Source organism: Eptesicus fuscus, chromosome 15 (assembly GCF_027574615.1).
Source record: "Eptesicus fuscus isolate TK198812 chromosome 15, DD_ASM_mEF_20220401, whole genome shotgun sequence".
Taxonomy (NCBI): Eukaryota; Metazoa; Chordata; class Mammalia; order Chiroptera; family Vespertilionidae; genus Eptesicus; species Eptesicus fuscus.
In genome coordinates, this window is record NC_072487.1 from 3,489,723 (window position 1) to 3,512,595 (window position 22,873).

Here is a 22,873-nt window from a genome sequence, read left to right on the forward strand (position 1 = left end):
CACGGGTCCCCATCAGACACGGGACCACAGCACGCGCCCGGGGACGGGAGGGGCTGGCGCCTCCGTGGGATGCCACGGGCAGTCACTACCTCGTAGAGCAGAGGCGGGGCCTTCTCTTGCCTTTCCCCACGCGACCCCCCTTTCTCTGAAGGTTCCCCCTTTCTCTGATGTGCCGCAGCCTGGTCACAGGACAGCGTGTCCCTGAGGGATGGCGGGCACCTGCCACAAAGGGACTGGCTTTTAATTTTAGAGAGAATAGGCTATTGAGGAACGCATCCGATGGTGGCACTGGGTGGAGCTGCGGGTAAGGCTCCCGGACATATTAAGAAGGACACACACACCCCCTGACCCCTTTCCTCCCTGGGCTGACGGGTTCCACCCCAGGAGGCTTCTGCGCAGGGGCTGGCGCTCCTGGGTCTCAGGCCGCCGCTGCTCCCACAGCTTGCCACATCCTGGAGTGCTGCGACGGGCTGGCCCAGGACGTCATCGGCGCCATCGGACAGGCCTTTGAGCTGCGGTTCAAGCAGTACCTGCGGTGTCCCGCCAAGGTCCCTGCTCTGCACGACCGGTGAGTAGCGCTCCTCTTGGCAGTGGCCTTCTGCGATGTATCACCTTTCCTCCTTAAAAAGTCAAACAAACAGACAAACACAAACACTCACTAGGAGGAAGCCGCGGCCTGCCTCCCCGGGGTGCGCTCCGGGCAGGGCTTCCTGGGCTCCGACGCCCGGGCGCGCTGGGGCGCTGAGGAAGCGGGCAGATGGAAGCCGACACGCGGCGATGCTCTGAAGGCTCAGAAAAACATTTTTCCTGGAAACTATAGTGATAGTAGCCAAGGTTACAGAAAAGCATCGGAATACGTTTTGCTCTGCTTCCTGAGGAGCCATGTGATGTTTGCACAGGCCACCTCCTCGGGCGCGCCCTCAGGTTCCGCACGTCCGCCGTCCGGGCACCGCGGTCCAGCAGCCCCTGCCCAGAGGCTCTGTGAGGCTGGCCCGGAGTGACCAGTGTCCGTCTGCTGTTGGCCTTTGCAGCTCGGAAACCCCCGTGGCCCCGGTCACGTTCTTTCCCCAGGCTGGGTCTCTCATGTGGAAACGTGTTTCCCTGTAAAATAAGAAGGGTGTCTTGGCAGTACTATGATTTTAAGTGTTAAGTAAAATAGTAAATGTGAACAGGAGTTGTGAGGTATTAATTTATTATAAAAAATGTTCAGGACTGACCACTGGATGCCTTTAGGACATAGGATATTCCATGCAGCATAAAAAAAGTCACGCAGGGCACAGTGGTCACTCAGCAGGCTGTCCGGGACCGACCATTCATGCGGAAGGCCTGGCCGTCACCGTGGTGTGTTCACTGCCAGGAACACCCGGTTTTGTTTCTCCCAAATTGACTGCATGCTTTTCCCACCGTCTGCAGCCACATCTGGGACTCAGTCATGAGGCAGTGTCCCTTTGCCTCCATTATTTTGCAGATTTTTGTCATCTCTATGAAGTTTTCACCTTTCTTGAAAGAGACTTTTAATTTTTCTCCCTCATCCACTGGAACATTTCTCTACGACGTTCCTTTTGGAGGTGCCTGTGACGGCCCCACTTTTCCCGTTGCCAGAAGCTCTCACAGGCTCAGGCGGGCTGCATGGGTAAGAAGAGTTAAAGTGACAGTGCCCCAGATGGCCTTGCAGGGGATGAATGAACAAACTTTCAAATTCCATATATAATGGGATATAGTCATTACAAAGAATACATCGGCATATGTGTATTATCAGAAAAAAATGGCAGAGTTTTTTAATGGAGTGAAAAAAATATGAACCATTTATGAAACATTTAAAAACAAACAATTCTACACATAGTTTATGTATAAATGCATGTATATAAAAACATGCAGAAATATTACACCAAAACGAGGATATGCAAGGATGAAGTGGGCGTGGAGTGGGCTTTAACTTTGTCAAGTGCATTTCCTCCCTGACATTTTTTAAAGTAAAGATACCAATATACAAAAAAATTTGCAGCGAACACCTTTATACCCATCATCTAGCTTCTACATTAACATTTTACTGTTAATTTCACATAACTATTCATCCAAAGTAAGTTTGACAAATTTTTTTTCCTCTGGAAAAAAGGAAGCAAATACAGCAAACTGTTCACACTGTTTAGTCTCGGTGATGGATGTGTAAGCATCTTTTTTTATTAATTATAGTTTTCTGTACTTTGGAAATGTTATGTAAAAGTCAAATAAGCACTATTTAAACGATGTGTATAAAATGGGTGGTTGGAGTTGATTGAGCTACCATCCTTCCCTGGGAATAAACGTAAGGCATGAAGTCCTATATATGGTTCTACATAATAAAGTTTAAAGAAATTTAATTTTGTACCACTGTTCTCTGTTTCCTCATGTGGATATGTATTATCATCTGGTGTTCTTTCATTTCAGCCTGAAGTACTTCCTTTCCTATTAATTGCGGGGCAGATCTAGTAGTGATGAATTTTTTCAGTTTTTGTTTATCTGGAAATGTCTTATTTTTTGTTTCATTTTGGAAGGAAGGTTTTACTGGGTATAGAGTAGTTGGTAGACAGTCTTTTTCTTTCAGTACTTGAATATGCCCTCCCACTGCTTTCTGGCCTTCATTGTTTCTGAGAATAAAGTCAGCTGTGAATATTATTGCAGATCCTTTGTTCAAAATCTGAGTTTCCACAGGGGCAATTTCTATCGATTGCTTTTAATCCTTGTGTTTCTTCACATGTATCATAAAATGTTTGTTGTTGAAGCTAGAGATTTTAAATAATATAATGTGCTAATTCTGCAAATCAGATTTCACCCCTCCTCAGGATTTGTTGCTGCTTTTTTAGAGGTTGTTTTTTTTTCTAAACTTTTTTAAACTAAATCCATAACTCTATATTCTTTGTCAGATATGGCCACTGACAACTCTGTTCAGTTCAATTATTAGAAAACTAACGATTAGAGATTTCCTTAAATCCCTAGAACTCTGTGTGTGTGTGGGCACCCCTTCAACACTCAGCTAGGCAGGTGGCTATTCCGCCTTAACTTTCACTTCCTGTCTGTGCATAGCTTCAAGGTAAGCCAGAGGTGAGACCAGGCCTTTTTGAATCTTTCCTGAGCAGGCATACATCCTTGAACATGAACAGAGTCCTAAGAATACATGTGGCCTTCTGGATTCCTAGAAATATGTTGAAATTTATCAAAGTTCTTACTGACATTCTATTTTCTAGCTTTTTTTTTTAAGCTTTCGATTAGCCTATTTTTTGCCCCAAGTATTATACTGCCTCAGGGTGCCATGTTGTTAAACAATTGCCTCTAATTGTTTTTGACAAAGGTCCCAGGGTAAGAGGCATTTTTTTCCCCTGGGCAAGCTCTGAATCTGTCAAATAGAGACAGCCTTAGGAGTGACCTCTTCTAAGGAGTGACTAGACAGTTTACATGATGATTGCTAGCTGGGAATGGGGCTTTGAAAGAGACTCAGTGCTGTTTTGCCCCCTCCTAATGTTATCAGGCTACTGGTTTTCTCTGTGATTGTAAGCTGCTTATTTTCAAGACTACTATGGCGATGGGAACAAGGCAAGTTAAAATGCCCCAAAGCTGCTGTTCTTACAGCTTTTTGTATTTGCTTAAAAAACGAAATAAACACTCCCTAGGTTGTTGCAAGCCTCTGGCTAATTTCTAGGGTTTTAAATAGTTAATTCTGATATATATATATATATATATATATATATATATATATATATATATAAAATCAGTTATGTTGTTGCTTTCATGGAAGAGAAAAATTTCAGAGGTCTTATCCTGCCATTTTCTAAAATGTTTAATTTTTAGTTGATTTTGCTTTGGGTAAATTTTATAATTTACTAAAATGTATGTCTGTGCCTTGAGGAACTGGTTGTCTTTACATGTAAACTTTTTCTTTCCTGATTAAAATGTACTTTTAAAAAATGATTTTTTCTTGTTTCAAATGTGATTGGAACTTTCCAAAGGATAGAACTGTGAATAGGCAGAGATATTTGACTAAACCGCTAACACGCTTTCCATATATGCCTGAGACCTACATGGTTGAAGGGGAAGTGACTAAACTCACTAGATGTGATGGTTTTGACTAAAAGCTCAACTTTTGGCTAACGCTCCTGAAAATTCTCTTTTAACAGAATGCAGAGTCTGGATGAGCCCTGGACCGAAGAGGAGGGCGACGGCTCAGACCACCCGTACTACAACAGCGTCCCGAACAAGACGCCTCCTGCAGGGGGTTTCGTGGATGCACGACTGAAGGCCAGACCCCCTGGCCCTGACACAGCCCCGGTTAGTTTTGTACCTCTTTCTTGGGATGCTGGCTAATTGAACTTTACAGTAAACCTGCGATTTTGCAGACCTCGATTTAACAGACTTTGATTTAATGGACAAAACTTCCAGTCCATATTTCATATGTGAAAATTAGCACCCTATTAATTTTAAAATGCTGTAAACCAATATTTGCTTATAATTAAATTAACAGGTTATTTTTTGTTATCAATTCACTGTTATTTTAAACAAATTTTAGTGAATAGGACATATGTTGGAAAAAACGCTGTAATAATTTCACCAACATAGATAAATATTACATATCTACAACTACAGTCTACACATTTAAATCCAAGAGTCACCACTGGTAAACAGTGTTTGGCGAATGATTACCACGTAATCGCACCATAGCACACGGTAATTGGTTCTGTTGTTGCCCGGCATGACTTTCTGCAGCAGTTTTAAAGTGTGTAGGCCTGCTGAAACCGGTTTGGCTCAGTGGATAGAGCGTCGGCCTGCGGACTCAAGGGTCCCAGGTTCGATTCCGGTCAAGGGCATGTACCTTGGCAGCTGATCGATGTTTCTCTCTCATCGATGTTTCTAACTCTCTATCCATCTCTCTTCCTCTCTGTAAAAAAATCAATAAAATATATTTTTAAAAAATAAAATAAAATAAAGTGTGTAGGCCCATGTGCCCATGTGTGCTAAGCCACACCCCAGTCATGTGCATTTGTTTACTCTCAGTGACTGGTGAATGCATGCATTGTCTATAATACATATAGAAATCTTTTCTGTGAAATTAAACTTTTCATACATACTTAGTTTTAATTACAAATGTGTCTACATAAGTAAAAACAGGTAAACTAATTTGTCAACTTTTAATATATATATATTTTTATTGATTTCAGAGAGGAATGGAGAGGGAGAGATAGTAACATCAATGATGAGAGAGAATCATTGATCGGCTGCCTCCTGCACGCCGCCTACTGGGGATCGAGCTTGCAACCCAGACATGTGCCCTGACCCCCAGAAATCGAACCGTGACCTCTTAGTTCATAGGTCGACCCTCAACCACTGAGTCACACTGGCTGGGCTAATTAATCAATTTTTTAACATACACATTCAGAAAACCTACTTTATTATATGACAGATTTTTGTCTTTAACGCACACCCTCTCACCCAAATTAGTCCATTATATCAAGGTTTTACTGTATTTCCTTTTATATTTCTCAACTTTACTTTCAGGTTGCTGTTCTGTGCAGTCTTTGACAGAATAACTCACATGCTTCCCCCGCTTGGATTTCACAAAGCAGACAAATAGGGGAGGCTTTTGTTTTAACATCGCAAGGTCTTAGTCACATACCTTGAAACTATACTGTGATTCCTGAGCTGGGAGGCTGGGTCCTTTCTCCAGCCAGGACGCAGTTCATACACTGAGTCTTCATGAGGAGGGGCTCGAAGTCAAGGCTTTTCAGAAGCCTGGGTGCTTTGGTTTCTCTGAAAAGACAGTGGACATAGGCCTTTAAAATGGTGAGAATTTTATGATTTTTTTTCTATTTTAGTCATTTCCCTGATTTTACCTCCAAATAAGCATTCTAGGAGGGCACTTGTTTTGTAGAGTTACTGTATCTCTGTAGAGAATGTTTGATGTCACCCACCTTAGTGGATAATAATGACACGAATAACAGTGTTGGACATTGAAATGCAGCGTCCGTGGTTCTGCCACTGAGCGGGAATGGCCGGGTGGCTTGCCCCGGTGTGTCAGCGCGCAGTGTGTCCTCATACACAGGCACTGGAACTGAAACTTACTTGAGGGCATGCTGAGTGACGCAGCCGGGTGCAGGAGAGCTCCATTTATGCTCACATTTGGGTGGAAGGGGCTTAGGGAATGAAAATAGGGGGAATGTGTAGTTTTTTGAGATGCAGTCTCTTCCTCACACCCACACACATTTGTTTACTAATTCTCAGTGCCAACTGTGAGGCATGGAGGGAAAATGGTGTGCCATCGGGGATGCAGCCGCCTGGCCACTGATGTCCCTTCTACCGGACGTGGCTTTTGGAGATGGGGAAAGAAGAGCATAATTTTTTCTCTTTGTGTTTATAGTTTTCAGGAAAAGAGCAAACTTATTACCAAGGAAGACACTTAGGAGAGCCATTTGGCGAAGAGTGGCAGCAAACACCTGCCAGGCAAGGTGAGAGGCGAGGGAACGAGGGCAAGCAACATAAACACATGCCCAAGTCACGTGCTGCTGTCTGGTCCTCCTTCCCCTCCTCCATCCTCCCAAACGACCGATCTGCTTTATATGTTTATACAGACTAGCTTGCATTTTCTAGAATTTTATGTACCTATCATTTATACATTATGCATTCTTTTTCATCTGACTTCTTTTCACTCAACAAAACTATTTATAGACTCACTTCTGTCGCTGCATGGATCCAAAGTTTTTTTCTTTTTCTGGATGACTGGTATTCCATCGTGTGAATGTCCTACACTGTGTTTCCTCGTTGACTGATATTTGTTTCCAGTTGGTGGGCATTACATATAAAGTTGGTTAAAAAACCCAAGACAAAAGTAACATCTCCCGGTGGCTCTCCGTCTCCTGTGGAGGGGGGGGGGGGGGGCAGGAAACGTGCTGCAAACGTCTGCTGAGGGTGGGGCTGCGGACTCCTGCCCAGATCATAGGAAGGTATAAAGTGAGGGCTGTGGGGTGCCACACAGCAGTGACGCCTCCCCTGGCAACAGGACCGGATCCTATCCTTCCGCACTTCCTGCCAGGAGGGCGGCGGAATTGACCTCTCCCAGGGCACCTCCACCATTTCAAAAGGGATTGGCTGGGAGACTCGAGTGTGTTTCATGCTGTTCCCAGCTCCCCAGCAGGGCTGAGCCCAGTGGTTCCTCACAGGAGCTAGTAGCAGCGTTCTCCTCCTGCCCCCCCTCACCCCCCCGCCCCGCTCCAGGGTCACCTTCAGGAGGAGAGTGACAGCACCGGAGGCAGAGCAGGCCCCAGGTGCATCCCCCCTGGCCCGGGGACATTAGAGGACACTGCCGCCTCCTATCAAAGCAGTGAGCACGCTCCTGCACCCACATTAAAACAATTCACACACGACTGATAACTAACTGCCGCCGTAAGTCTCCATTCTATAGACAGCTCTGTGCACACACACACTTACATATACAGATGTGTGTGTGTGCGTGTGTGTGTGTGTGTGTGTGTGTATTTTAAAGGTTTCTTTTCACTTTGAACGTTCCCCCCCCCCCCCCGCCCCAGGCACTTCTAAAACTCCTTCACTAGCTCCAGGCCACTGGCTACTCACTCTGCAGGGTCTAAAGGAGGTGGATCGACAATAAATTAAGATCCAATTCATGCCTCTATGTATATAAATTTAACCATTTCTTGGCTTAATGTTAAGGCTTTTCCCTTATTGTAACCATTTCTTCTGGGAGTAAATGACAATACATTTTTAAAAATTATATTTTTTAATTACGGTTCACATTCAGGGTTACTTTACGCGTGCAGCATAGTGGTTAGACACTCACACAGTTTACAGAGTGTCCCTTCGGTAAGTACCCGTCTGGCACCACATGCTAGTTGTTATAATATTATTGACTGTATTCCCTCTGCTGTGCTTAATAGCCCCTTGGCTATTGTGTCACTACCGACTTGTACTTAATGCCTTCACCCAGCTCGCCAACTCCCATCTCCTCTGGCAACCATCAGTCTGTTCTCTGTACCTGAGTCTGTTTCTGTTTTGTTCTTTAGATTCCAATATAAATGAAACTATATGGTATTTGTCTTTCTCTGTCTGACTTATTTCACTCAGAATAATACTCTCTAGATCTGGTCATGTGATTGCAAATGGTAGGACTTCATTCTTTTTTATGGCTGAGTAAGCTTCAATCAGTGATAACTGTCTTATCTACTCATGTATTGATGATTACTCGGGTGGTTTCCAATTCTAGGCTATTGTGAATTGTGCTGAAAATATATATGCTGCACATATATTTTTGAATGAGTGTTTTGGATTTCTTTAGATAACTACCCAGAAGTAGAATTGCTGGGTCATATTTTTGATTTTTTAGGAACATTCATACTGCTCTCCATAGTGACTGTACCAATTTGCAATCCCACCAATAGTACAATTTTCTCCTCCTCCTTTGCCAACACTTGTTTCTTGATTTATTGATGATAGTCATTCTGACAGGTGTGAGGTGATAACTCATTGTGGTTTTAATTTGCATTTCTATTATTGATGTTGAGCATCTTTTCATTTGTCTGTTGGCCATCTGTATGTCCTCTTTGGAGAAGTGTCTATTTAGGTCCTCTGTCCACTTTTTAATTGAATTGTTTATTTTTTGGTGTTGAGTTGTATGAGTTCTTTATAAATTTTGGCTATTAACTCCTTATCAGATGTATCATTAGCAAATATCTTCTCCCATTCAGTAGGTTGTTTTTTGTTTTGCTCGTGATTCCTTTCTGTGCAAAAACTTGTCCCATTTGTTTATTTTTTCTTTTGTTTTCTTTGCCTGAGGAGATATATCAGAAAAAATGCTACTAGAGCAATGTCAGAGAGTTTACTGCCTATGTTTTCTTTAGGAGTTTTATGGTTTTGAGTCTTACATTTAAATCCCTAATTCATTTTGAGTTTATTCTTGTATACGGTATAAAAAGGTAGTCTCGTTTCATTTTTTGCATGTATCTGTCCAACTTTCCCAACATCCTTTATTGAATAGATTGTCTTTACCCCTTTGTATGTTCTTGCCTTCTTTGTCACATATTTGTTGACTTATAGGCGTGGGTTTATTTTTGGGCTCTCTATTCTGTTCCATCAATTTGTATGGCTGATTTTAGGCCGGTATCATGCTCTTTTGGTTACTACAGCCTTGTAGTATAGATGGATACCAGGTAACATGATACCGCCAACTTTGTTCTTCTTTCTCAGATTGCTGTGGCTATTCAGAGTCCTTTGTGATTCCATATAAATTTTAGGATTTTTTTGTTCTAGTTCTGTGAAAACTGTCATTGGAATTTTGATAGGGATTGCATTGAATCTATAGATTGCTTTGAGTAGTATGGACATTTTAACAATGTTAATTCTTTCTATTCATGAGTATGGTACATGCTTCTATATATTTGTGTCTAATTCAAAATCTTTCTTCAATGCCTTATAATTTTCTGAGTATAGGTTTTTTACCTCCTTGGTTAAATTTATTCCTAGGTATTTTTAAAAGCAACTGTAAATGTGATTGTTTTCTTGGTTTCTTTTTCTGATAGTTCATTATTGGTATATAAAATACAACCTATTCCTGAATATTAATTTTGTATCCTGCTACTTTACTGAATTTATTTATCAGCTCTAATAGTTTTTTTGGTAGGATCTTTAGGGTTCTCTATATGTAGTAACATGTCATCAGCAAATAGTGACCGTTTTATTTCTTCCTTTCCAATTTGGGTGCCTTTTGTTTCTTCTTCTTATCGATCGTTGTGGCTAGGACTTCTGATCCTGTGTCGAATGAAAGTGCTGAGAGTGGACAGCCCAGTCTTCTTCCTGATCTGAAGGAAGACACTTTTAGCTTTTTTCCCGTTGAGGATGAGTCAGCTGTGGGTTTGTCATATTTGGCTTTTATTATATTGAGGTTTACTCCCTTGATTTCCAATTTGCTGAGAGTTTTTGTCATAAATGGATGCCAGATTTTGTCAAATGCTTTTTCTGCATGTACTGATACGGTCTTATGAATTTTATCCTTCATTTTGTTTATGTGGTGTATTACATTAATTGATTTTCAGATATTGAGCCAAACATTGTATCCCGGAAAAATCCCACTTGATCTTTTTATTGTATTGCTGAATTTGGTTTGCTAATATTTTATTGAGAATTTTTGCATCTATGTTCATCAGGGATATGGGTCTATAATTTTCTTCTTTTGTAACATTTTTGTCTGGTTTTAGAGTCAGGATAATGATGGCCGCATAAAATGAGCTTGGAAACCTTCCCTCCTTTTGAATTTTTTTGGGATAGTTTGAGAAGATCAGTTGTTAATTCTTCTTTGAATATTTGGTAACATTCAACATTGAAGCCATAGGTCTAGTGCTTTTGTTTGTTGGGAGTTTTTTTTATTACTATTTTGATTTTGTTGGTAGTAATTGGTCTGTTCCAATTTTCTGTTTCCTTTTTATCCAGTCTTGGAAAATTGTATGTTTTTAGGAATTTATCCATTTCTTCCAGGTTGTCCAACTTGTTGGCATATAATTGTTTATAATATTTTCTTATAATCCTTTGTATTTCTATGATGTCACTTTTCCTCTTTTATTTCTTATTTCATGTATATGGGTCTTCTCTCTTTTTTCTTTATGACTCTGGCTTAAGGTTTATAAATCTTGTTTATCTTTGCAAAGAGCCAGCTCTTGGTTTCATTGATCTTTAGTATTGTTTTTTTAAACCCTATTTTGTTTATTTCTGATATTATTTTTATTTTTTTAATATATTTTATTGATTTTTTTACAGAGAGGAAGAGAGAGGGATAGAGAGTTAGAAACATCGATGAGAGAGAAACATTGATCAGCTGCCTCTTGCACACCCCCTACTGGGGATGTGCCCGCAACCAAGGTACATGCCCTTGACCGGAATCGAACCCGGGACCCTTGAGTCCGCAGGCCGACGCTCTATCCACTGAGCCAAACCGGTTTCGGCTGATATTATTTTTATTATTTCCTTCCTTCTACTCATTTTGGGCTTTGTTTGATATTGTTCTAGTTCCTTTAGGTATAAGATTAGATTGTTTATTTGAGATTGTTTGCTTCTTGAGTTAGGCCTGTATTCCTATGAATTTCCATCTTACTGGTAGGACTGCCTTTGCTGCATTCCATAGATTTGGGGTTGCTGTGTTTTCATTTTTATTTGTCGCCAGGTGTCTTTTGATTTCCTCCTTGATTTCATTGTTAACCCATTTATTGTTTAGCAACATGTTATTTGCCTCCATGTGCTTGTGTGTTTTTCAGTTTTTTTCTTTAATTGATTTCTGATTTCTTACCATTGTGGTCAGAGAAGGTACTTGATAGGATTACAGTTTCCTTAAATTTATTGTGACTTATTTAGTTGCCTATCATGTGGCCTATCCTGGAAATTGTTTTATGTGCACTTGAAAAGAATGTATATTCTGCTGCTTTGGAGTGAAATGCTCTAGAAAACATAATTTAAGTCAATTTGGTCTAATGTGTCATTTAAGGCCACTGTTTCTTTGTTGATTTTCCACATGGAAGACCTGTCAGTGGGGTGTTAAATTCCCCTACTATGACTGTATTACTGTCAATCTTTATGTCTGCACCTTTGAGCCTCTTTGCCATCAGCCTAGATGTCCTCATAATTCTCTCCCATATCGCTCCTGTTATTTAGCTACCAGCGCAATAACCTTCATTGTACATTTTTAAAATGTTGGAGGAAGAGTTGTCCAGTGATCTCAAGGCATATGTTTTTGATTCTGATAAGATTATGGATACCAAAGGAATAAAAATGGAAATCACTACTGCCAAGATATGAAAGAAAGCTTGCATTGTAAAATAATTTAAACCTAACATTTGGACCCAATAAGGCAAATGGAACATTTTCCCATATTTTTGGAAAATGTGCTTTTTCTTCACATTAAGTGGTACTAATAAGAAATAATGATTAAAAAATATTTGCTTTATATTTTTAGGTGCTCATATGTTAGGTGCATAATTGTTTACAAGGGTTATATCCTCTTGATGGGTTGATCCATTTATCATTGTGTAATGACAGTAATGTTTTAAAATTCCCTTCTTGTGAGAGTACTTCACATGTTGCGTGCCCCAGCTGAAGGACGACCCATCGTGCTGGCCTGGTCAGTTGAACATGACACCTGTCAGAAGCCACCACATGGCTCTGTGTCAGAAAATTAAATAAAATTAAACGAGTAGAGCAAATTAAAGTCATAATTTTGTCAGAGGCAGTTTTCTACTATGTTTTCATCTTTGTTCCACAGACATTTAAAATAAATAAGCCAGCCAGAGAAAGACAAGTATCACATGATCTCACTCATATGTGGAATCTAATGAACTAAACTAAACTGATGAGTAAAATAGATCCAGAGACATGGAGGCATGGAACAGACTGTAGAATCTCAGAGGGAAGGCGGGCAGCAGGAGATTAACCAAAGAACTGACATGCACATATGCATAGCCCACGGACACAGACTACAGTGCAGTAGGCCCCAGGGGCGGGGTGGCAAGGACGGCTGGAGGTGGTCGCTGGGGGAAGAAGGGGCATCTGTAATACTTACAACAATAAAGACACACTTTTTTGAAAAGGCTTCTCTTACAAAAAAATGTAAAACAATAATTCGCTTGATAGTTTTAAAAAAAGTATTTACATAACATGTATACACCTAGACATGCAAGGAGACACATTCTTTATATTAGACATTTACTTTATTGAAAAATGTTAGGTTTATTTAAAAAATGAGGTCTCTTCCTGTGTATTCCTCTGGCCAGATCAGAACAGACCATGCCAGAGGTTCATCAGGGCAAATCAGCCTCACGTAAGTTCCTGGCCTAGAACGTAAGACTCATTATTCTTAATAAATGTCAAGTTCTCGTTTGAAAGCAATAAATATCTTTTCTCACCAAACAATTAAGAATGTTTCTTGTTAATTTGCTAGCAGCTATTCCCCCTAAAATGGACTTTCGGAGCCGCCACTGCGTGCGTGTCCACGGGCCGGCTCCGCACCAGCCCCGTGTGAGGAGCAAAGGGTTGTGGTCAGGAACGCTGTTCGTTGGGCTTTTCATCTTCTCCTTTTAAAAATCAGTTTGTAAAGTTCTTTGTACAGGCTGGTCTGTTTGCAATGCCCACACACACGTGAGCTGCAGAGAGCCACGGCTACACCAGGACATGCACCGCAGGGTCAGCCTGGGGGACGCGGGAGCCTGTGCAGAACAGGAGCGGACAAGGGACAGTTCACGACTTGGCTGGAGGCGCTCACCCTGAAGGAAGCGGAGGGACACTTGCATTCTCAACTCGCAGGCAGACAGGCTCTGGGGGCGCTTCTTCCAGCCCTGAGCTCACTTGCTGGCTGGGCTGGCTGCCCAGCGGGGGTGGAGGTGACCTCTCTCAGGAGATGTGAGCGCCCAGAAGGCCATCTTAAGAACATAAGTGTAAATGTGCTAGAGACAGGGATCCCGTAGGAAGAATTAGGCAGTGACCCAAGCGGGTGTGATCGGGCGACATCCTTCAACTCTCCTCCGGTGCCAACAGCAGGGACGCTGGCCCAGCGTGGGCACAGTCGTGGGCACAGTGGTGGGCCACGTAGGAAGTACCATCCGGGCACTGCCTGCGGCCAGGGCTCAGTCACCGCCCAGCTGGGCCTCTGATGGGGCAGGGGCTGCAGGCGGCTCTGTCTCCTAAGAACGCGGCTCGGCTCCGTTCCTTAGGTGGTAACTTTCTCAAACAGGATCGCAGTGCCGCATGGCGTTCCTGGGATGGAGTTAATTTACAAAGCATTCACTCACACTTAAAAGGGGGAAAAGGACAATTAAAATGAAGCTTGTGGCGCTTCTGCTCAGGTGTTGGAGCTTGGGCCCTCCCTCTGTGAAGGGGAGGAGCAGACCCGCCTGGCTGCTCCACTCGCCCAGCAGCCCAGGTACGGGCCAGAGTCAGGCAGGCGTGGCCTCTGGGTGCGAGGCATGGGCTGACAGCTCGCATCCTGACGGACAGGTGTGGATGTGTCCTGGCCAGAACACAGCAGAGCCTGTGACGGGGCCAGAAGAGGGGATTTAAACCATGGGGAGCTGCCGGGAGAATTTCCTGTGGTTAACCGGGAGGGCCTTCTGTGGTGAGACCGGGTGGCTTGGCTATAAACGCACGGGCAGCATTAACCTCAGAAGAAGAAAGAGGCTCGTTTTCTGTTGCAGGGCCCATGGACACGTCCAGCACGCCGGGAGGGACGGCGCCGGCGGCCCCGACGGGAGAAGCCCCCACCTACGTGAACACCCAGCGCTTCCCGCCGCAGGCCAGGCCGGGCACGGGCAGCAGCGCGGAGAGCAGCCCGAGGAAGGACCTCTTTGACATGAGTGCGTTTCCATTCGCCTCGGTTTTCTTTCCTTTTGAGGTTGCTTTCCATCTTTATTGGAAATCGGTGCAGCTACTGAATTTCCTGCGAGCCGGGTTTGCCTGTACTTTTCTGGCTGTGACTGGGCTTTTCAGGCTTTGAACTTCGGCCAACCTCTGCTTTGGGATTCCATCCCTTTCTTTGGTGCAGAGACAAAGCAATCTCCCCCTCCTTTTGGCATTGACTTAGCACTCGAAGAACTGCCCGTGTATTGAGACAAACAATATACATAAATAAATGCACTCATTTATGTATTCACTTAGATATTAATTGGCTATGTGTACCAAGTATTGTTTCAGTTGCTAAGGATGCCGAAGTGTAATGGCCTGGCCATGTCCTCACGGAGTTCTCAATCTGTTGAGCAAGAAATTGCAACAGACCCTTCTCGGATGCAGGCCCATGCTTCCCTCTCATTGTTCTCTTATTCTCTCTTCCTCTACCACCACAATATCCCCCTACTTCACTGAACACTTAACATGTGTCAAATGCCATGCTACTCACTTTGCCTATATACACAAAATCCAAATAGGCCAAGTCTCTATTCTTGTGGAGCTGACATCACCACTATGTATTAGCAGTTAATAACAAGTGCACAGATAAAAACTAAGACAAAGAGAGAGGCAGGGAACTACTTAGACAGCAGTGCAGTGGGGGTGGGGGGTGCCAAGGACTTTCTGTTTATCCTAAACATTGCAAAAATTTAATCATCCATGGACTGATTAATGGAAGTGGAAACTGTTTTTAGGAATTTTGAAAGAACTTCCTAAGCTAACAAGAGTTTTATATCCCGCCCTAGCCATTAGACTCAGTGGATAGAGCGTCGGCCTGTGAACTGAAAGGTCCCAGGTTCGATTCTGGTCAAGGGCACATACCCGGGTTGTGGGCTCAAACCCCAGTGGGGGACTTGCAGGAGGCAGCTGATCAATGATTCTCTCTCATCATGGATGTTTCTATCTCTCTCTCCCTCTTCCTTCCTCTCTGAAATCAATAAAAAAATATATTTTTAAAAAAGAGTTTAATATCCCAAAATTTCTTTTTCAAATTCCTTGAGAATTTAAAGGCTAAAGAGGGGAGGAGATTAACATTTAACAACTTCTTACCACCGGCTATGTGCTTAATATTTAATTTAATTTTGCAATGATACTACAGGTAGATATTATTACTACAGTCATGTGCCACAGAATGACATTTGGATCAACTACAGGCTGCATTTGTGATGGTGGCCCCAGAAGACTACAATGCAGTTGAAAAATTCCCATCACCTAGTGAAGTTACTGGTGTCCCATAGTGCAACACATTACTTACGTGTTTGTGGTGATGCCGTAGGTTGTAAACAAACCTACTGCACTGCCAATTGTATAAAAGTACAAGCTGCATTTGGATAAGTGCACTCTATGATATTTGTACAATGACAAAATAGCCTAGTGACACATTTTGCAGGAAGTATCTCCATCATTCAGTGACACATGACTGTATTACTATCACTATTGCTATTATTATCCTTATTTTACAGAGGAGAGAACAGAGAACCCTAGAGGTTAAGTAACTTTACCGCTGGTAAAGGCAACCTTGCTGGCTTGACCCCTGCTGTCCGTGACATTGCATGTGAGTGAGGACAGGATTGAGTGCTTTTATGATTAGGCGGCACCATGATAACAAGAGTCTAACTCTCCCCAGCCACTTCGGGTTCACAGATACTGGACTCCGGTTCCAACTTTCAAAGATGGCAGAACCAGAACTGTGGAATCTCAGTGCCTGAGGGCACCTTACCAGTCACCTAGTCCGATCCCTTCACTTCAGTAATGTGGGAACAGCCTGGAGGGGTGAAGTGGCTCTCCCAAGACGCAGAGCCACGTGGAGCCTCTGAGCTCCGCTCAGTGTTAACAGCGCTCACACCGGCAGCTTAGAGGCTGTCCTTGTTTAATTTAGTCAGTTCACCAGTGATTCCTGGCCCCAGGTCTGGGTAGTTAGATTGGCCTGGGGTCTGAGATCAGAACTATGAGAACCAGAGCCAACATTTTCTCATCCATCTATTTCTACTCCTGCTCCCGACGAGAAGAAGAAAGGGCCCTGGAGGGCTAGTATCTACTGAAAAGTATGAAAAAATAAAGGCAGTGCTCTGTTGTTTATTTTTAATCACTAGAGCTAAATAACAATGGTGATGATGGTGGTGATGATGATGATAAATGGTGATAACAGTAGGATAATGGTGATGGTGGTGGTGGTGGTAGTGATGATGATGATATACAAAGAGTATAATACAAATTTTCAACACTCCAGGTAATCAGGAAAAAGATAGGGTAAAAAACAAAAATTAATCAATAGTTTTAACTTCTTTTCCGCTCCAAAAATATAAATGATTTAATGAGTGCCAACATGACCTAATTTTGGTTTCATTTATTCACCCACTCCTGCCCATCCTGCATGTTAGTCTTATTTTACAGCATTTGTTGAATGTTTTGGAGCAGGAACCATGTCCCAGGAGTAATGCGGGGCTTTGGGGTGCAGTTGTGCCCAGGGGGTGCCGCTCTTGTTCTGCGGTGCTGGCATTGACTGGGTTGGCTGTGTGGTCCCACACAGTCATTACAACACCACATTGGAGTGGCACGCCCCTCGTTTTTTCAGAGTGCTTTTGTATCAAATTACTTATTTGAAAACCAAACCTGAGATTGGCTTAGGCGCGCCTGCTGACTCGCTTGCTGCTGCTATTTGTTGATGTTAGAGCAGAAGCCTTGCCATTGGCGGGTGCCCTGCAGTGAGAGGCTGGTTCTGAAGGGCCTGAAGTCAGGCTCACTCTCAGACACTCACCCCAGAGCCTTTTCCCACAGGGACAAGTGAAGGTCAAGGCAAGGTAGGGCTCCTGGCCTGGGGCAAGTCACACAAAAGGCACCCAATTAAACGTCAGTTTTGTTTTCTTCTAAGAATTCACCCAGAAATCTTGCAAATTGTCTTTTTCTTTGTGTATTTCCTTTGGTTTGGTAGGTTTCTATTCAGAAGAGAACATATTTGTTAGAGGCTAGCCAACGTTCCAGAGAGAGTAGATGGCACGTAATACGCATGGCCTCTTGCGGCGTGCAAAACTGAAGGCATTCGAACCAGCCAGACCGGGTGTGCTTGAGTCCTTGCACAAGGCACAGTGCCCAGCTGCCTTGGGAAAGCAGGCTCATCAGGAGTCATGCCAAGGTTTGGGCTGTACTTTCAAATGCTTGTTGTGACTCGCCTCATTATACTATCAGCTGTCATTTGTCTCTAGTTCTTCCTTCTGGCAGCGTGGCCTTTGCATTCTCATCCCTCACGTGGCATTGTTTATCATTTGCTCTTCCTGGGTGCACCTGTTGCTGGCAAACGCTGTTGGCAGAACCTTTTGAAGATGCTCTCAAGAACCAGCCCGTGGGGCCTGTGCTGAGCAAGGCGGCCTCCGTGGAGTGCATCAGCCCCATCTCCCCCAGAGCCCCGGACGCCAAGATGCTGGAAGAGCTGAAAGCCGAGCTTTGGTACCAAGGCCAGATGAGCAGGAAGGAGGCTGAGGGGCTGCTGAAGCGAGATGGAGACTTCCTGGTCAGGAAGAGCACCACCAACCCGGGTTCCTTCGTTCTCACCGGCATGCACGACGGCCAGGCCAAGCACCTGCTGCTCGTGGACCCAGAAGGCACGGTGAGCACAGGGCGGCTGCTTCCCCTCCTCCACCCACAGGCGCCTGCGGAAGCCCCGATGGCCGCCCCTGCAGGACCCCGAGCCAGGCCCAGGGCCAGTGCTCTCCCACCCAGAGGTAGAGCTCAACAGCACGGCAGTGCCAGCCCTCTGTGGTTTCACTACTGTCCCATCGTCCAGTCAGCACATTCGACTGCACCCTGCACAGTGCAGGGCCTGCTAAGTTAATAAATGGAATTACATGAACTAACCATGGACTAAATTCCAGGATGGTTGGGAGAAAGCAGAGAAGCAGGTGGAGTTAGCTGAGCAGTGTTTAAGCATGTTGCATTTTTCACTGGGAGGCAGGGATGCAGGCTTAGTCTTCAGCTGCATGTGGTGACCTCCTGGTTCATAGGTCAGTGCCCAACCACTGGGTCCCATTTGCCAAATAATTCACCTTTTCTCTGCGGTGCTGATGCTCTGCCTATTAACACCGAGTCCCTGTGTCCTGGCTGTTTCTGCACCGCCAGCCCTGTCCTATTGACCTCACTGTTTAGTGTTTCTTGTATAAGTGCCAGCTGTGCTAGTCGTTACGGATTTGAAACTGTCCTAACCTCTGGTGGGGTGAGTCCTTCCTCTTGATTCTCCTGTTGGTAAGTTGCTCATTCTTCTTTGTTCAGATTTTAGATTCACTTTATCAAGGAGAGAGAGAGAGAGAGAGAGAGAGAGAGAGAGAGAGAGAGAGAGAGAGAGAGAGATGGAGGGAGAATATGCTGTGGTGGGGTTTTGGTAAGATTTGCATTGAATTTATAGATTAATTTGGGGAGAGCTGACATTTTTTCAATATTAAGTCATCACATCCATGAGCATGCCATAAGGCTCCACTTATTTAGTTTTAAGATGTCCTTGGTTAGAATTTTAAAATTCTCTTCAGAAAGCTCTTCTGTTTCCTGTGTTAGGTTACTTCCTAGTGTCTAGTTTTAGTTCCTGTTGTAAGTGGTATGTGATTTTTGTTTACTTTTTCTCAACAGTTATTGCTGCAGGGAAGGGAATATGGTTGCAATAGGAATGGCCATTGCAAACAAGGACAGTTTTGTTGCCTGCCTTCCAATCCCTGTCCTTAGCGTTCTAACCCCACCGTGCTGGCCAGGGCATCTTTGAGCATTGGCCAAGAGAGGGCGCCCTTGTCTTGTTCCCAACCTGAAAGGCAGTGTTTGAGGTTTTTGATCCATTAAGGATGATGTAAGCTTTGGGTAGACTGCCCTTGTCAGCCTAAAGAACTTCCTTCCCTCCCTCTCTCCTTCTCTCTCTCCCTTTCTCCCTCCCTCCCTTCGTTTCTCCCTTCCTTCCATTGTTCATTCACTAACAAATGTGTACCTAATGGCTACTAAATCCAAGCATTGTTTTTATCATCTGGAATATGTTCATGAACCAGTTAAAAGAACAAACCTCTGCTCTATTGGAATTGATGCATATTAATTACCTAATTACTTTTATCATGTGTAGGTATTGAACTTTATCAAATGCTTCGTCAGTGTCTTTTGAGATAATTCTGTGATTTTTTTCCTTAAGTCCATTAATGTGGGGTAGTACATAGGTAGATGTTTCTGATGTTATTTATGTCTTGGCATGAACCCTCTTCGGTCTTGACATAGGAATTGTGAAATGCATTGTTGGATTTGGGCACCTAATTTTTTTAGGATTCTTCAATCACTGTTCCTAAGTGAAGTGTCCTCATTGTGTTTGCTGCTGTCATTTGTGTGTGCTCATCTGGTTTGGGTGTCAAGATTATACTGTTATATTCATCCATTCCAATGAGCTAGATTTACTCACCATTTTATCTCAAATAGAATCCCCTGGATATTCCCTATTTCTTTACCCTGGTTTATTTTCACTCTCAAGCACTTATCACACACAAGCACTCGTTTATTTGCTAGTTTGTTTATTATTTACCCCCACCCCCACCCTGGACTATAATTGCCATGAAGGTAGCAGTTTTGCTCAGTGCACTATCCCTGAGCACCTAGATTTAGCTCATTTTTGCTACTTCACTATTTTTGACAAGATTTTTTAGTCTTTCTAGAGTTTGTTTTGTGCCTGGCACATAGTAGGTATTCAACAAGCATTAGACAAGTGAATTCATAAATTAACCTCGAGCTTTTTTAGGAATTGAGAGCCCAAGAAGGTGACGTGGGGTGCCAACGATCACCAGCTACTGGCAGACATAGAATCACAAGTAAGGTTTTTCTAAACAGAATCAGTCAACTTCTTTCCATTTGCATAGGCTGTCTGTTAATACACTTATTTTTATCCAAAGAAAACAAGAGAGAAAATACCTAAGCAATTCAATGACAATATAATATTTCAGTTGAAAATTTTAGGTATTTAAAAAAAATAAAAAGTTAGACTGACCCGTGTGGCTCAGTAGTTGAGTGTTAACCCATGAACCAAGAAGTCACAATTCGATTCTGGTCAGGTCACATGCCCAGGTTACTGGCTCGATCCCCAGTAGGGGATGTGTAGGAGGCAGCTGATTAATGATGTTTCTCTCTCAGAAATGTTTCTCTCTCTCTATCCTTCTCCCTTCCTCTCTCTCTCTCAAGAAAAAAAAAAAATCAATAAAAACATTTTTAAAAATCTAAAGTTAAAATTTAGCTAAATTATACCATCTTATAGTCCAAAAGTTAATTTTTTTGTTCACTCAGTTATTATAGACAAAAGTATAATATAAAGAGATATCTACTACCAGTAACATATGATACATTTACAAACCAGTATCAGGGTAATGTAGAAGGTAAAGAAAAAATGATTTGTGGTGATGTGTTTAAATGAGGTGCCCAAGCCAGCCAAACCCCAGGCTGTGCCATCTTCACAACTTTAATTTTGGAAGAGAAATTTGTAAATCACACCTACTACTAACTATTCTTTTTTTTTTTTTTTTTTTTTTTTTGGTGCGGGGGGGCGGGGGAACTTTTGCTGGATCTAACCATTTAGGTTAATTGATCCTCTGGGGGACAGCTTTAGCTGAAAAAGGAAATGGAAATGAAAGACTTAATTAAAAACGCAATGTTGCTACCTTGCTGTAAGGACACCAAAACAGACTATGAACGCATTCTCTTCAACATTCACTCACCTGATTTCCATGGGAACTGGTTGGTGTCTGACTGTGAGGGGTCACCTTGGCAGAGCGGATCACTCAGAGGAGTAAGGCTGTAAGAACAGTCTCCATTCATCCCGAGTAGAACCTGTGTGCCCGCCCCACTCGGTGTCCGGGGTCTGGCAGCTGGAGCTGTGGGTGAGGTCACTGGCAGGGCTTCTGAGCTCTGGGACGCACCGGAGCTGCTGACCCCGAGGCAGCGCTGGAGGGAGGCCGATGGTGCTGGCCGAGCGGCAGAGCGAGGCGGGCACTCTGCTGCATCTGGATGAGCTGCTGCCACACCGGGCTTGGGTGTCGCGTGGCCTCATGAATGTGGTCTCCGGCTGTGGTGCAGTGGGAAGGGAAGCACACACTGGGGCTCTGCATTCATAAAATCCCAATAGCAGCGACCGTCCAACACCCCACACTTCTCAGGTTTTCATTTTACTCTGAGAGTAATTAAGAAAAGGAAAAGTCACCCGTGTGGGCTCTGACAACGGGAATTCTCCTGGTTTAACCCCAGAGCTTCAGTCCCCACGCACCCCAGACCACGTGTGTTGGGCCCCTCTGGTCCTTGGCTGACCCAGGTGCCAGGCGGTGTCATCTCCGGGATGGCCTTGTCTACGCAGGCGCTTAAAGAGGGGGAGGGGGGAGGAAGCACGTGGGCGCTCAGTGGCCTGGAGAGAGGGGCTGAGGTGTGGACGGGAGCACGTGGCGGGCCTGATGGACTAGGCTGTCTCAGCAACATGCCTTCTAACTTTTTATCAATGTGACGCCCCCAAAACACAGACGAATCAGGTATTACAAAGAGGCTTCTAATGAAAAGCAATAGCCCGCAATTTCTCTTCCACGTTCCCTCCACAGTGCGTGACTGGCTGTTCAATTTTACATCATTTCTTGATGTTCCTTCTGAAACCTAAAGATTTAGCTCATTTTTGCTACTTCACAATTTTTGACAAGATTTTTTTAGTTTTTCTAGAGTTTGTTTTGTGCCTTTACATCCATCAAACCACTCTTTCTTGTTCCATTGGTGTCAAGAATGCCGCTCTGCCCTTGACTGGAATGGAACACAGAATGTGTCAAGAATGACTGGTTGCTATGACGCCCACTGCGGCCAGGAAACCGGCCCGATTGGGGGGTGGTACTGGCCTGCCAACCTCCCACAGCCCCTCCCCCTGGCCAGCCCAACCCCTGATGGGCCCCCACCACCCCAATCGGCCTGCAGCCCCTCTCCCTGGCTGGCCCTGCCCCTGATTGTCCCCCTACCCCAATAGGGTGTGGGGCCAGTCAGTCCACCACCCACAGCCCCTCCCCACAGCCGGTCCCACTCCCAATTGGCCCCCCCACCCTAATCGGGGGCGGGGCCCGCTGGCCAAGTGCCTGCAGCCCCTCCCTCCAGCTGGCCTGGCCCTGATCCACCTATTGGGGCTGGGATGGCTGGACCCCACCCATGCACAAATTCTGCACCGGGCCTCTATTTACTAAATAACTATGTTTTTCACTTCAATTCTGTCAATTTTTCCTTTATATTTTGATGGTCTGTTATTATATGTGTAAACTAGAGGCCCAGTGCACAAATTCGTGCATGGGTAGGGTCCCTTGGCCTGGCTGATGATCAAGGCCTATTGGGGGGCCAGCCGGTGGCGGGGCAGGGACCCCGGGAGGTTGGCCAGCCTGGGGGAGAGGCCGCGGGATGCTGGCTG

The 22,873-nt window shown here is 44.1% G+C and overlaps 1 protein-coding gene and 1 long non-coding RNA gene across 2 annotated transcripts in view; one reads left to right on the top strand and one right to left on the bottom strand.

Moving 5' to 3' along the window:
- Nucleotides 1-22,873, top strand: part of SHC3 (SHC adaptor protein 3) — a 149,096-nt gene that overhangs the window by 111,678 nt on the left and 14,545 nt on the right. The window contains exons 7-11 of the mRNA XM_028129821.2: nt 442-568; nt 4,152-4,302; nt 6,386-6,473; nt 14,205-14,363; nt 17,760-18,055. Coding sequence (XP_027985622.2) covers nt 442-568; nt 4,152-4,302; nt 6,386-6,473; nt 14,205-14,363; nt 17,760-18,055 — 821 coding nt within the window. The remainder of the gene's footprint in view (nt 1-441; nt 569-4,151; nt 4,303-6,385; nt 6,474-14,204; nt 14,364-17,759; nt 18,056-22,873) is intronic.
- LOC114227428 (uncharacterized) lies at nt 542-21,803 on the bottom strand. Its single transcript, XR_003613472.2, has 3 exons — nt 21,168-21,803; nt 5,645-5,778; nt 542-620 (listed from the first exon to the last, which is right to left on the bottom strand). It is a non-coding gene; the product is annotated as an uncharacterized LOC114227428 (long non-coding RNA).